General features: G+C 40.9%; 1 protein-coding gene across 1 annotated transcript; it reads left to right on the top strand.

The window, feature by feature from the left end:
* The first annotated feature begins 11,761 nt into the window (after positions 1–11,761).
* CTGF (connective tissue growth factor) lies at positions 11,762–14,901 on the top strand. The gene is made up of 5 exons (XM_006834663.1): positions 11,762–11,827; positions 11,946–12,165; positions 12,363–12,614; positions 12,769–12,980; positions 13,510–14,901. Exons 1-5 carry the CDS (start codon positions 11,762–11,764, stop codon positions 13,804–13,806), a joined length of 1,047 nt encoding a protein of 348 aa, XP_006834726.1. The 3' UTR covers positions 13,807–14,901.
* The last annotated feature ends 575 nt before the right edge of the window (positions 14,902–15,476 follow it).

A 15,476-nucleotide genomic window follows, 5' to 3' on the forward strand; every position in this document is an offset into this window, starting at 1 on the left:
CACTATAGACTACCAGAAGAACAAACAAATCAGTGTTAGAGGAAGTACAACCAGAATGCTCCTTAGAAGCCAAGATGGCCAGACTTCGTCTCTCATACTTTGGACATATTATCAGAAGGGACTGACCAATCCCTGGAGAAAGTTATCATGCTTGGTGAAGCGGAGGGTCAGAGAAAAAGAGGGAGACTCCCAATGAGATGGATTGGTACAGTGGCGATAACAATTGGCTCAAGCATAGTAGCAATTGTGAGGATGGCACAGGACCAGTCAGTGCTTCATTTTGTTGTACAAAGGATTGCTAAGGGTCAGAACAAATTCAATGGCACCTAACAAACAAAAAATTGTGGAAAAGTAAATGATAGTTTGTTAAAAAACAAACCACTTATGGTATTTCTGTTACAACAACACTATTATCAGTAAGACACGGTCCATTTCAGCTCACTAATGCCTAAGATATCAAAAAACCCATTGTCATCAAGTAGATTCCTATAAGATTCCTACTCATAATGACCCCATAGGGCAGGATCCTGGTGTGGCACTGTAGGGTAAGCACTGGACCGTGAGATCTATTTGTACAGCAAAATCAGCACTTCAAACTCCTCAGCCACTCCTTGGAAACACTATAGAGGGTCACTATAAGTTGGAAACAATTCCATGACACTTAACAACATAGCAAAAACAGGGCAGAGTAGAATTGCCCCATATGGTTTCCAAGGATATACATTTTTATGGAAACAACCTGCCCATTCTTCTGCCAAGGAGTAGCTGGTAGGTTTGAAGTATTAACCTGTCAATTACCTTTAATCACTATGCCATCAGAATGTCACATTCATCATCAAAAAGAACATTTCAAGATCTATCCTGAAGTACGACACTGTCTGTAATAGGATAATAGCTTCATGATTAAAAGGAAGACCAATTAATATCACTATTAATCGAATTGTACACCAACCACTAATGTAAAAACGAAGAAATTAAGGATAGTTATCAACTTCTGCCATCTGAAGTTGGTTAAACATAGTTAAAATGTATTGATAATTATTAGTGGTTGGAATGTGAAAGCTGAAAACAAAGACAAAGGATTCTTGGTTGGAAAGTATGGCCTTGACGTCTCACTTCCTGATCTCAAAATTTACTAAACAGTCACAGTGGTCAAACAGTCTGATATTGGTACAACAAAAGATACATAGATAAATGGGATAGAATTGAGAACCCAGAAGTAAATCTATCAACATACAGTCAGCTCATCATTGACAAAGGGCTAAACACATTAAATGAGGAAGAGATAGTATCTTCAGTAAGTGGTGCTGACAAAACTAGAAATCCATTAGCAGAATAATTAAACAGAACCCATACCTCATATCATACACAAAAAACAAACTCACTGTGAATTAAAGACCTAAATGTAAAACCTAGAACTATAAAGATCACAAATGAAAATATAGGGACAAGCATAAATGTGCAATCAAACATTACTAAAAACACACAGACAGCAGAACACAAAATAGATGACTGGGATCTTCTAAAAATTAGACACATGCATCAAAAGCATTTTGCCAGACGAGTGAAAACGGAGCTCACAGACTGCAAAAAAATGTTTTGCAATGATGTATCAGGCAAGGGACTAATGTCTAAAATTTATACAAAAATATAACACCTCTACAAGGAAAAAACAATCAACTCAGTTTTAAAATGAGCACAGGACATGAACAGACACGTCACCAAACAAGATATTTTGGCAGTCTACAAACATATGAAGAAATGTGCATGATCATTAGCCATTATAGAGATGCAAATCAAAACAACAATGAAATAGCATCCTACACCAGCATTAATGGTGAAGTCCAAAAAACTAGAAAACAACAAATGTTGGCAAGAATGTGGAGGTAGGACTGAATTGCTGGTAGGAATGTAAAATGGTTCAACCACTTTTGGAAAAAAAAAATGTGCTTCCTCAGAAAGTCGAAAACAGAAATATTGTATAATCCAGCAATCCCTCTGCCTGGTATATATCCAAGTCAGGACACAAGCAGATATATACACACTGATGTTCATCACATCACAATAGCAAAAAGATGGAGATAGCCTAAATGCCCATCAATAGAAGATAAATAAACTTTGGTACATACACACAATGAAATGCTATAAAACTCTTAAGAATAGTCATGAATCCATGAAGCACCTCATAACATGGATGAATCTAGAGGACATTATGCCAAGTGAAATATGTCAGTCACCAAAGGGCAAATACTGTATGAGTCATTATTTTTAAAACTCATGAAATAGTTTTCATACTAAAAAAAAAATTTTGGATAGTTACCAGGAATGGGTGAGAGGGAGAATAATTTAATGGCTAAAAGGTAGACACATGGTAACTAGGGTGTCTGAGAGGGCAATATACAAGAAGAGTGAGGTTGGGAGAAGCATGATGAAGACAGGTGAAGACAAGAAGGTACGCAAGGTCTAAAGGGGATAGAGTGACAGATACACAACCTTGGAACAATAGTGTTCTGTGTGCAGATGCATGGACAGAGACACAGGTTGAATGGGTATGGGAGGAAGAGTAGGATATATATATATATATATATGTTTATATATCCCCGGAATATTCCTGGGAGTACTGGTGTGGCCCTGTGGGTTAATGCGCTGGACTGCAAGTTGTTTAAACCACAAGGTCAGTGGTTCAATCTCACCAGCCACTCCTTGGAAACCCTATGCAGGGTCGCTATGGGTCAGAAATGACTCAACAATACTTAACAACAACATGTATCTCCAAAATATATTAATTTAAAAGAGGATATCTGGATACGTCCTGGTGTGGTGGCCTAGGAAAACTGCAGGACTGAGAGGTCAGTTTGAACCACAAGGTTGGGGGTTCATACTCACCAGCCACTGCTCAGAAACCCTCTACTGGATCACTGTGAGTCTGAATGGACTTGGCGACACTTAACAACAACAACCACAGGAAGAAGTGTGACAACTGTTGTTGTATGGAGGGTATTGCAATCATTGAGATGAAAAAAAAAAGTGCATGATTTGTTGAATGTAAAACTCTGAATTTGTCTGTAAACCTTTACTCAAGTCACAATAAAAAGTTTTAAAAAAGAAAGAAAATACAGCCTTGATGATAGAAATGATACCAGAGATCACAAAATAGAAATCTATTCTTGAGAAGGTCTTTAAATTCAGGTGAGACATACTCAAGGTCATATCTTGACTCTTGTGGACTTCTTTTTAATTTTTTCGGCTTCAGCCTGAACTTGCATATGAGCAATTGATTGTCTGTTTCACAGTCCACTTCTGACGTCGTTTGGCTAATGATACTGAGCTTCTCCATGTCTCTTCCCACAATTTGATTCATATATCTTCCATCTGGTGAGATCCACGTGTAGAGTCACCATTTATATTGCTGAAAATTTGTTTTTGCAATGAAGAATTTTTGGACTTGCAAAATTCTCCAGGATCATTTGTGCCACCATATTTTCCAACTACTACTCTTTGTTTCCAACTTTTGCATCCTAATAACCAGTAATTATCAATGACTTTTGATCACCTGTACAATCAATTTAGGACCGAAAAAACTTAGAATTCTTCAATTTCTTCATCATTGGCTTTGGTGGTTGGTGCATAAATTTGAATAATAGTTGCATTAACTGATCTTCCTTGTAAATGTACAGATATCATCCTAGCACAGAAAGTACTGTACTTCAAGATAGAGGTTGAAATGTTATTTTTGATCATTAATGTGACATCATTCCTTTTCAATGTAGCATATGATATGATTATCCATTTCAAAAAAATGGCCAATACCTGTACATTTCAGTTCACTAATGCCTAGGATATCGATCTTGATGCAATCCATTTCATTTTTGATTACTTCCAATTTGGTATAGTGTTGTAGGATAAGCACTGGGCCTCAAGGTTGGTTTGAACAGAAAGGTCAGTTCTGTGGTTCCTCAGAAACCCAATAGTTGGTTCACTATTAGTTGGAACCAACTCAACGGCACTTAACAATATCAGCAACATTTTCCTAAGATGTACTTCATACATCCCACATTCACATTATTAATGGATATTTATAGCTGTTTTTTCTCATTTTGAGTCATGTATCATCAGCCAGTGAATGCCAAAAGGTTTGCCCCCAACTACATCATTAAGGTCAACTCTACTATGAGGAAGTAGTTTTCAGTGGCTAATCCTTCAGAAGTAGACCTTCTATTCCTTCTTTTTAGTCTGTTCTGAGTCTGAAAGCTCCACTGAAACCTGTCCACCATGGGTGACCCTGCTCATATCTGAAATACCAGTGTCATAGCTTCCAGCATCACAGCAACACACAAGCCACCACAGCATAAAAACTGACAGACATATATAGGGGTTTATCTCATGGTGGTGGTTGTATGCCATTGAGTCGGTTTTAACTCATAACAACCCTGTATAGCATTTCCAAGGCTGTAAATTTTTATGGGAGTAGAAAGCAAGTTGCTTTCTCCCATTGAGCAACTTGTAGATTCAAACTACTGATCTTACTGTTAGTAACCCAGCTCGTAATCCACTATGGTAACAAAAGGAAATGAAAGAAAATTGCCAACACATATTTTTGTGCAATACAAAAGTTTTGGCATTATGTTAAGCAAAAAGAAACAATCTAAAGGAAATATAATGCGGTGATTGAGTTGAATGCAATCAAATATGGTAACGTATTTCCCCATCTTCCTAGATGAGTGAGTAGATGATAAGCATTGAAGTCAGCATCCTTGAACATCTCCATAAGCAATGTTTGGCTACTGCTTCTGTTTGAACTGATGCTGTGCTTTGGTTGCAGCCCAAAGCTTTGACGTGCTACTTGGTATCGCTTTCCTTCCTTGGAGCGCTCACCAGTCAAGCAACAGATGTGGTCAAATAATACTTAGGTTGAGTGTACTGCCTCCATTTGGTCATCTTTGTATGATTATAATGGTTTTGGGCTTGGGTTTTTGGTTTCCTTTTGGACTGTTTTGGGTTGTTGTTGTTGATTTTTTAATAGTTTTTAGCTGATGCTCATGAAGAGTAATGAGAACTTAAAATGTGCCACTAATGAATGGAAATCCTACCTAGCAAGGTACATATCTGTACCAGGGTTGCTTCACACCATCTTTAGGCCCTCTGCTGGAAAAGCAGAATCATATCTCAAATAATGCCTTTCTAATTGTATCCTCTAATATTTTAGATGTAGGACTGTCCCGTATCATACCTCTGTGAATGTAAAATATCTTGTACCTACTTCGTGATATGTAAAAGTGACTATACTGTTTTTAATGATGTTATTCTAGAATGTTTTCTTTCCAGATGATTATTGAGAAGCTAAAAAAAAATGGTTCCAGGTACCACAACAGTACCAGAAAAGAAAATACAATGCACAATGGATACAGGCAATGGTAAATGTTTGCTTGTTTATTTAATACTTGCACATTATATTCTTATGTAAGGCTTAGTGGTAGCTTAGATGTTTTTCATTGAAAAAAAGAATGACTATCTGAAAACAAACGAACAAAAAGGAATGAAATGTATACAGATGCTGCTCGGCACCCCTTCAGAATAATGCAGATGGACTAGAGGCAAGACAGGATTTTACCTGAATAAAACAAAACTCTAATAAAATCAGTAAAACAAATGGTAAATTGATGTAAGCAGCTTATTAAAATAAATTAAAACCTTCCTGTTTCAATTCTGTGACACCCCCCCCCCCTCCAATGTCATCTACAAGCAAGCACATGAACAGGCAAATATATAATACAGGCCCCATGGGACAGCTTTAACTCCTTCTGAAAAAGAGTTTTGCATCAGAAAGCAGCCTGTCAGAGAACTAAATATGAGGAGGAAAGAGCACAGAGGAAATGAATGCAATTTAGATAGCAAACATCCGTGCTTCTATCCCATCTCTGAACTCTTAGAGTAAGCCCTTTTCTTAACCTTCATCATAAGCAAACCCAGGATCCCTGAAGATTCTAGGAAAATATTTATTACTATTTTTCAAAAAGCCTCCTGGCACACCATTTTTGGGTAGAATTCATTTACCTGATTGAATCTGAGGCATGTTAGCAATATCCGATGTCCACTCCCAGCCTAACATAAAAACAAATCACTCACTGTCCTGATGCCCAAATACGGCCAGACTTCCTATAAGTGACAGCTCAGTGTATGCATTGCGTATGGGTCTTGGCTCCAAGTCACATTCCTTCGGCATGTTTCCCTGGGAGCTTTGATTTCCGTTTTGAGGGCTGGCATAGACTTCTAGTTGCTCTTATAAGAAAATGTCTAAGACTGAAAGTTGAAAATGTGCAAGATTCCTTCTTTAAGTACACAAACACTCCAAGTCTAGCCACTTTCCTGTAGCCTTGCCAGATTTTCTCTATGTCTGATATCTGATCAAGTACCCTTTTTTAGGGGGGGAAATTTAAGGAAGGGATGTAGCACATGCACAGTTGCACATCTTACAAGACTTTACCAAACAACCTGTACAAACGATGCCCAAGTAGACAGACACACACCTACCTTATATAGCTCAGTAAACAAGACTGAGTGGCCAGCTTACTGAATTCCTCATTTTACCAGGGGGTGGGGGAGAATGCTCTCTATAAAGCATTTGCTAGATAAAGACTTGCTTACAACTCTAAATGAGTGCATCTTAACTATTTTACTCATAAATTCAAAGACCTTTTCTCCCCCAAGTCTGACCTGCTGTCAATCAAAGGGGTTGGGATAAGTCAAGAGTTGGAGCAAGTTATAAGAAGCCACTATTTCCACTTTACCGCCCAGGAGCACACAAACATTTGCTGAGTCATTTATAATAGTACAAGAATTCAAATCCCATGGCATGAGTTAAGGACACAGTGTCAGCCTTTCCTTTTGAATTTCCTGGCACTTGATGGTCAGTATCACAACATAAACATATTTCTGAGTCTGTGAATGTCTTGAGTCTCTCTCTCCCTTTCTCTTCCTCTCTCTCCCTCTCTTTCTTTTTTAATAATAATAAAAGCTAGGACACAAAGCATAGCTTTCTATTCTGGAATCGAATGTGTCTCTATATTTCAATATGCATATTCTCTCTCAGCCATCCTTTGGATGCTCTAGGAGTACGGGTGTCACACACAGAACGACAGGGTGGTTTGAAGCACAAGACCAATGGTTCAAACCTACCAGCCATTCTTTGGAAACTCTATACAAGGTCGCTATTCGCCAGAACTGACTAGATGGCACTTAACAACAACAACAACATGGACTTTCTGAGGCCTTAGGGCCCACGTGAGCACTCTGTATGAATTTTATAGTAAAAAAAGATCTTTTTTCTAATAGATCTTGACATTTAGCAATAGAACAGAATGGTACTATAGCTGTTATGTCGTGGAGAAAGAAATTAAGAAAGAGCAAATATAATAAAATAGCAATGCTCTGAAAATTTTCATCTAAAATTTTCTCATTATACTCTAGACAACTTTTTAATTCTTATTATGATTTTCATTTTGCAAACAGAAATTTAGAAATAAGACTTTCTCAGGATTTGTGAATGGCAGTTCCAGGAATATAGTCCAGGTCACCCAACCATAATCCAGTCCAGCAATTCATCCACTCCCTGAATGAAAGCCTCCACCCTGCTGCTTATGATGCTATTGCTGATGGCTCACAGAGTCTCCTGAGGATTCAAAAACTCCTCCACTGTTCTCCCACCTACCTCTCCCTGCGAGCCACCAGAGCTCACCACCAAGCCCACATCCCAACCTAGGTGAGGCCTGAACTTCACATCCCTACCCTTCCCATGACCACACCTTTCCAACCATTAGTGGTAGATGTAATTGGAGGTTTAGGTCTTGAAAGATTTCACTGTGGCTTCACACATATTTTGGGCTTTTAAAATCATCCACAAAGGAAGAAAACGTTGGGGGCCAAGTTGCCTTTAATACACATGTGGCTATTAACATAATTTGGAATGTTCCTTCTTTAAATAGGAACTCTTAGGCTTTTTCTCTTTGAGGAATGCTTGGAAAGAACATTAAATAACAACGATGAAAATTCTTCCTGAGCTTCAGAGGATGCTTTGCTGGCCATTTACACTGTTGACATGCAACTACACTGTGCAACATGTGGACTGCTTAACACGGTAAATTGTGCACAGATGATGTGGTCTATGTTGAAGTTGGAGTGGCAATTTCTTTCTTGGCAATTTTTCAGTAGAAAAAGCTGAAACTGGGGAGAAAAAATTGCCTGGCCAGTTTGAACATGTTACTTTCAGATTATAAATCTATAGCATTGTTTCTAAAGTTTGTCTTTGCATTAAAAACAGATAAGCTTATCTTAAATACGTTCACTTAAGAATCAGCAAGTGAAATAAATCCATTCAATGGTGAACACTACAGTCAAATGATGTAGGACTACAGTAGCCTGAAAGGGCACAGACTTGGGATCACTCCCTGTGTATAAACTAGAGTTTTTAGCAAAACAGCTAAACGATATAGATTCTAAGTGAATGCACAGTTAGTTAATTGGCTCTTTGGTTAAGATAACTAGCATTATTAAAAAATGGAGATGTGCTTAGGTTTTATGAGCCAATTTAACATCTGCAGGCAAGCAGGGGATGTGAAAGCTATTCTTTCCTTGACCTGATTTCACTCCATTAGGTTGTGTGTTCTTTGATGGGTAAAAAATCAATTACTACCCATAGGTGTGTGAGAAATTGCTAAAAGTATCATGTTATTCACTGATACAAGCCAGAAGTTTATAACTAGGTATAAAAGGTACACTATTCTTGCTATTTAATTTTTTTTTTTTTTTTTTTTTACTTCAAGCCAAGTCCTAATCTACCTTTGAGGAATAAAGGTTTTGGTATAAGAAAAATCACTCATTCTTCAAAAATTATAGCACAGTCATGTTTATAATACCTACATATATTTATATATATATATATAACCAAATCATTCTTCCTCTATTGTCCAATCACATGTTCATCATTTCCTTTTACAGTATCACAAGAAGCGTAAGAAACACCCACATGGCTAGGAACAGTCTGCTGCTGGCACCATATGTATTCTCAGAAGGCAACAGAAACTTTATAGGTCCTCTCACGTCCCCCTGAGCCCTTACCAAAATTCCACCAACAGTCTCCTCAAGGTAATCTAGGCTTTTACTATTGCTGCTGCTGCGGGGTACCAACTCATAGCAACCTCACCTAGGTTTTCCGAGGCTATAAAAGTTTATGGGACCAGAAAGTCTCATCTTTCTTCTGTGGGGCAGCCTGTAGATTTGAACTGCTAACCTCATGTTTAGCAGCCCAACACGTAACACACTATGGTACCCGGACTTCTTAGGCTTTTACTGTTGTTGTTATTAAGTACCATCTAGTCGGTTCTGACTCATAGCAACTCTGTATACAGTTTCCAAGGAGCGGCTTGCGAGTTTGAACCGCTGACCTTGTGGTTAGCAGTTCGCTTCCAGCCTCTACTTATTACCCAATTCCAAAAACTGCTTCCTCGTTTATTTGTTTATTTATTTATTTTTAGTGCTGTCGAATCAGTTCTGACCCATAGCGACCCTGTATAGGGTTTCCAAGGAGCAGTTGGTGAGCTTGAACTGCTGACCTTGCAGTTCAAACGGCTTTGCAGTCTAGCGCATTAACCCACAGCGCCACACCAGGACTCCTCGTCCTCATTTTTAGGTATCTATTATAACATGTGAAAGTTAGACAGTGAATAAGGAAGACCACAAAAGAATGGATGCATTTGAGCTATGGTGTTGGAGGAGAATATTTAATTAAAAGCACCATAGACTGTCAAAAGAATAAACCAATCTATATTGGAAGAAATATGGTCAGAATGCCCACTAGAAGCCAGGATGGCCAGGAGACGGATATCATGTTTGGTAAAGTGGAGTGTCGGAGAAAGACAGGAAGGCCCCCAACAGGATGAATTGGCACAGTGGTAGCAGTAATGGACTCAAACATAGCAACGATTGTGAGGTTGGCACAGGTGGGGCAGTGTTTCATTCTGTTGTGCATAGGGTCACTATGAGTCCATACCAACTTGATGGGACCTAACAACAAAAACAACTCCAGTAGCACCCTACTCCCAGTACGGAAGTCTGTCTTAGTTAGCTGCTGTTGTTTTAGCTAAGTTTTATCAAGTCTGTTCTGACTCATAGCAACACCGTATAGGGTTTCTTGGGCAGTAAATCTTTGTAAGAGAAAAAGCCTCATCCTTCTTTTGAGAAGCGGTTGGTGGTTTTGAACTGCTCACCTTGTAGTTTGCAGTCCAGTGCTTATTCTACAGAGCCACTGAACTTCCCTCTTAGTTATCTAGTGCTGCTTTGACAGAAGTAGCACAGTAAGTGGTTTTAAAAACAGACATTTTTTTCCTCACAGTTTAGGAGCTAGAAGTTTGAGTTCAGGGTTCTGGTTCTCTGGGAAGACTTTCTCTCTCCGATGACTACGGAGGAAGGTCCTTTATCATTTTTGAGTTTCTGCTCCTGGACAAATCTTACGGTTTGGCATCTTTGCTTATTTTTCTTGTATGTTTAATCTCTTTTAAATCTCAAAAAAAGATGGACTCCACATATGCCCTACATTACTACTGTCCCATTAACATAACAACCTATTTCCAAATAGAATTATAACCACAGGCATTGAGTTAGGATTTATAACACTGATTTTAGAGGGACACAATTCAATCTATAACACACTACAATAAAAATCTGCCCTGACATAAATGGACCCATTTTCTGGAACCATCCGTAACCACTCATTGCCTCCTCCTCCCCATGCCTCCAACAATACAACTGCCACATATATTAAAAGAGAAAACAAAGTAAGTGTGGTTCAACTCTCCCCAGGAAACTGAATCTGGGCTCATACCCATAGCTATGTTATCCTTCTTTTTTGGCTTTTATTTGGTTATGGGCAGCCAAACCATTGTCTCAAACGACAATGGGCCAAATGTCTATATTTCCAACATGGAATTCTAGCTGTGAAGATAGGCATCTTGGTGACTTCTGCTGGTGAAGATCAACTAACTCCTTTTCTGACCTCAGAATTTCATGAACATACAAGCCTCTAAAACTAAAATATTATAAAAATAAATTTTTAAAGGAAATCCTTTCAAGTGTTTTAGGAAGCTCTGCAGTTAACCTCTTCAGCTATACACCTCCTAAAACAGACTTTCTGTTAGTAAGTAGAATAGTCACAACTATAAAAGAAACAGAAGTGGGCATTAAATTAATAATAATTGCTAACGTGTCTTTAAATGCTTATGAATCCGGAGTGGTGCAAAAAGGAAAGAAAAAATCCTATGTGGTGCTGGAAATACTGGGCTTTTTTTCTTCTTCTTCTTTAAGCTGGAGTGTGCCAGCTTTTTCAGACGGAGGAATGTTGAGTGTCAAGGGGTCAGGATCAATCCGGTGTGAGTTGATGAGGCAGGAAGGTGGGGAGGAATGCGAGGAATGTTCCTGTTTGTGTAGGACTCCATTCAGTTCATTGGCGAGCTGGGGCCGCCCTGAGCGTATAAAAGCCCGGCCGCCCGTCCCAGCCTCACACAACAACTCTTCCCTTCTCAGAGGAGGCCGCCCGAGCAACTCCAACCCAAGAGACCGATCGCCTCCACCCGACGGCAGCCGCCCCGGCCGACAGCACCCGACACCACAGACAGCCCAGTGCGTCTCAACACCCACCTCCGGAGAGAGCCCGCGGCAGTCCTTCAGCGTCCATCCAGCCGCCGCCCGCACCTTACGGAGCGCCGCGACCATGTCCGCCGCCGGCCTGGGCTCTGTGCGCTTCGCCTTCGTGCTCCTGCTCGCCCTCTGCAGCTGGGTAAGCGTGGAGCTCTGCGCTTCGGCCCGGCCACTGCTGGGGAGGGACTCGGGGCCGGGATGGGGAGGGCCTGGGTCGCCCGGCCGAGCTCCCTGCTGACCGCCGGCTCTTTCTGCAGACGGCCTTCGGCCAAGACTGCAGCGGGCAGTGCCAGTGTGCCGCCGTGCCACCGCGCTGCCCCGCCGGCGTCAGCCTCGTGCTGGACGGCTGCGGCTGCTGCCGAGTGTGTGCCAAGCAACTGGGCGAGCTGTGCACCGAGCGCGACCCCTGCGACCCGCACAAGGGCCTCTTCTGTGACTTCGGCTCCCCGGCCAACCGCAAGATCGGCGTGTGCACCGGTAAGACCTGCAAGCCCCCGCCCGGCCCCGCGTCCCCACAGCGACCTCCTCCTCCCTCGTGCCGACCCGCCCTCCGGAATTTCAAATTGAGACCCTTACTGTGTGTGCTCCCAATTCACATCCCTGATGCGCTTACTACTTTTCGAGCGCCAGGGACACAGGCATGCAACCTCTCCATTCCCTGCCTTCTCTTTCAGCTAAAGACGGTGCCCCCTGCGTCTTTGGAGGGACTGTGTATCGGAGCGGAGAGTCCTTCCAGAGCAGCTGTAAATACCAGTGCACTTGCCTGGACGGGGCAGTGGGCTGCGTGCCACTGTGCAGCATGGATGTTCGCCTGCCCAGCCCTGACTGCCCCTTCCCACGAAGGGTCAAGCTGCCCGGAAAATGCTGCGAGGAGTGGGTGTGCGAGGAGCCCAAGGACCAAACAGTGGTTGGCCCTGCCCTCGCAGGTTAGTTAAGTCTTCCTGTAAGTCCGTGTGGTGATTACCCCATGTGACCTACTCCTGTCAGAAGCGGTGACCCCAGGGGCTGAATCCTAACTGTGCCATGGGATGGGGGGAAATGTCTGATCCTCTCCTCTTAAGTTGTCCCTTGGTCTCTTAGCTTACAGACTAGAAGACACGTTTGGCCCGGACCCAACTATGATTCGAGCCAACTGCCTGGTCCAGACCACAGAGTGGAGTGCCTGTTCCAAGACCTGTGGGATGGGCATCTCTACCCGGGTTACCAATGACAACGCCTTCTGCAGGCTGGAAAAGCAGAGCCGCCTCTGCATGGTCAGGCCTTGCGAAGTTGACTTAGAAGAGAGCATTAAGGTACCTGATCTGCTTCTATTAACTAATTTTCCTGGAATGATAGTGGATAGGACCAAAATTTAGGCCTCTTAACATCCTTATTGTTGTTGTTGGTAAGTGCCATCGAGACGGTTCCAAACCATAGCAACCCTCTAGGGTTTCTGAGGAGCAGCTGGTGAGCTTGAACCACCGACCTAGCGGTTCAAACCAACTTTGCAGTCTAGCACATTAACCCACAGCGCCACACCAGGACTCCAGCACCCTTATTATTACAGACTCATTATCTCCAAAAGTAACCTTTGAGCTATTATGCTGGAATGAGATATTGTGTAATAGGAACCACTAGCTTTGCACTACAGAATCCCACACAGTGTTAGTTAATTCATGTCATCTTAGGAGAGTTTATGTCTATTTTTTAGAAAGCTGACAAGACTCAAACGCTTTATCACAATATAAGCAAAAGCCAAAGTAGGAGAATGACTGGAAAGTTGAAAAAAGCCAATGTCTTTGTAAAGTTATTGATTTTTCTCTTCTCCCTTGTCTCCCTTAGAAGGGCAAAAAGTGCATCCGCACCCCCAAAATCTCCAAGCCGGTCAAATTTGAGCTTTCTGGCTGCACCAGTGTGAAGACCTACCGAGCCAAATTCTGTGGAGTGTGCACCGATGGTCGATGCTGCACCCCCCACAGAACCACTACCCTACCCGTGGAGTTCAAGTGTCCCGATGGCGAAGTCATGAAAAAGAGCATGATGTTCATCAAGACCTGTGCCTGCCATTACAACTGCCCTGGCGACAATGACATCTTTGAGTCACTGTACTATAGGAAGATGTATGGAGACATGGCTTAAAGCTAGAGAGTGAGAGACATTATCTCATTAGACTGTAACTTGAACTGATTCACATCTCATTTTTGTGTAAACATGATTTCAGTTAGCACAAGATATTTAAATGTGTTTGCGTAACTGGGGAAAAAAAAATCCCACCAAATTCAAAATATTGTGCTATGTGGCATTCAAAAAAAAATTAGTCTATCAACTCCAGACACTGGTTTGAAGAAAGTAAAACTTGACAATGGGACCACATTAGCACATAGCATCACAATGTATAATAGAGTGGGTGGGGCTTTAGGAGTAGTGGGAGGGCACCAGGAGAAAGTAGTATCATCAGGATGTCTTCTTATCTGAAACTGGTAAGGGGCTTGCTATGTGGAATGTAATTAAGAAGGAAACAATTAGCATGCTCAATGACCTTCCTGTAGCTCCAGCCAACAGCTAGGATGTGTGTTCACATGCCATCGTGGGGCTGAATTGTGTTGTTCTTGAAGTCAGAACAGCAAATTCAGCTTTGACATTCTGATTTGAATGGCAATGTTCAGGAATCAGAATCCTGTCTATTAGACTGGACAGCTTGTGACAAGTTGGTTTGCCTGTCACAGGCCAGATTTTTTTTTTTTTTAAGTTGATATTGTAAATATTATGTATATATGTATTTGTACAGTTATCTAAGTTAATTTAAAGTTGTTTGGTTTTGTTGTTAATGCTTTGATAAATCAAATGTTAGCCTCAAATTCTGAACACCATTGGTAGGATGTAAAGCTTGTCTGATAATTCAAAGCATGAAATGGATACTCAAACGGAAATTTTGCTCAGTTAAAGTAACAGTCCATCAAGACAGGTTGTTTGCTAAAGGTGAGGCAGTGATGGTCCTTGGAAGTCTGACTTGTAGGTTGGAAATGTGCTAACCTCACTTTTAATGAACACAAATAGCCTTTATTTTTTAAAAAATGAGTGGCTTTATAACTGATCAGCTTTTCCACCTGGAAGCATTTGTTTCTACTTTGACTATGACTGTTTTCTGGACAGTTTATTTGTTGAGAGTGTGACCAAAAGTTACATGTTTGCACCTTTCTAGTGGGAAAATAAAGTATATATTTTTTCTATAAAGAACTTGTTTGTTCATTTATTCTAAACATTTCTAAGTTTTCTTGTGCATAAATAGGAAAATTTTATTATAAAACAATCTAATAATTTTCTAAACAAATATCTTTTTTCATATATACTAATAAATTGGTTATTCACTTTAATAGAATTTTTACATAAACATATTTCCACTGAATCAAAGGTCACAGCCTTGCAAACATACTGTATTGAACACACAAGCCATGCTTTGTTTACCTTCATTGTACTTTATAAACACTTCAAATTCAATGCTCTAGATTATCTCAAGTCTCTACTAATCTAACCCTATTTACTTTTAATACCTCTCTGACCATTGTAGTCACCTTATTTCTAACCCTTCACATCACAAAGCTAGTTTATGTAACTTGTTGAATTGTCTCAGTAGTTCCAAGGGAGAAAGATGAGGCTTTCTGCCCCCCCAGAAGATTTACAGCTTTGAAAGTCCCATACAGGGTCACTCCAGAGTGCTCCTTGGAGGCCAGGATGGCCAAACTTCGTCTCTCATACTTCGGACATATTGTCAGGAGGGACCAGTCGATGGAGAAGGATATCAAGAGGAA

This window comes from Chrysochloris asiatica, unplaced genomic scaffold (assembly GCF_000296735.1).
Source record: "Chrysochloris asiatica unplaced genomic scaffold, ChrAsi1.0 scaffold00013, whole genome shotgun sequence".
In the NCBI taxonomy this organism is placed as follows: domain Eukaryota; kingdom Metazoa; phylum Chordata; class Mammalia; order Afrosoricida; family Chrysochloridae; genus Chrysochloris; species Chrysochloris asiatica.

Coding starts and splice junctions, on each gene's coding strand:
- CTGF (XM_006834663.1), top strand. CDS start 11,762: ATGTCCGCCGCCGGCCTGGGCTCTGTGCGCTTCGCCTTCGTGCTCCTG. Junction 12,615..12,768: donor GGTTGGCCCTGCCCTCGCAG/GTTAGTTAAGTC, acceptor TTGGTCTCTTAG/CTTACAGACTAGAAGACACG. Junction 12,981..13,509: donor ACTTAGAAGAGAGCATTAAG/GTACCTGATCTG, acceptor TGTCTCCCTTAG/AAGGGCAAAAAGTGCATCCG.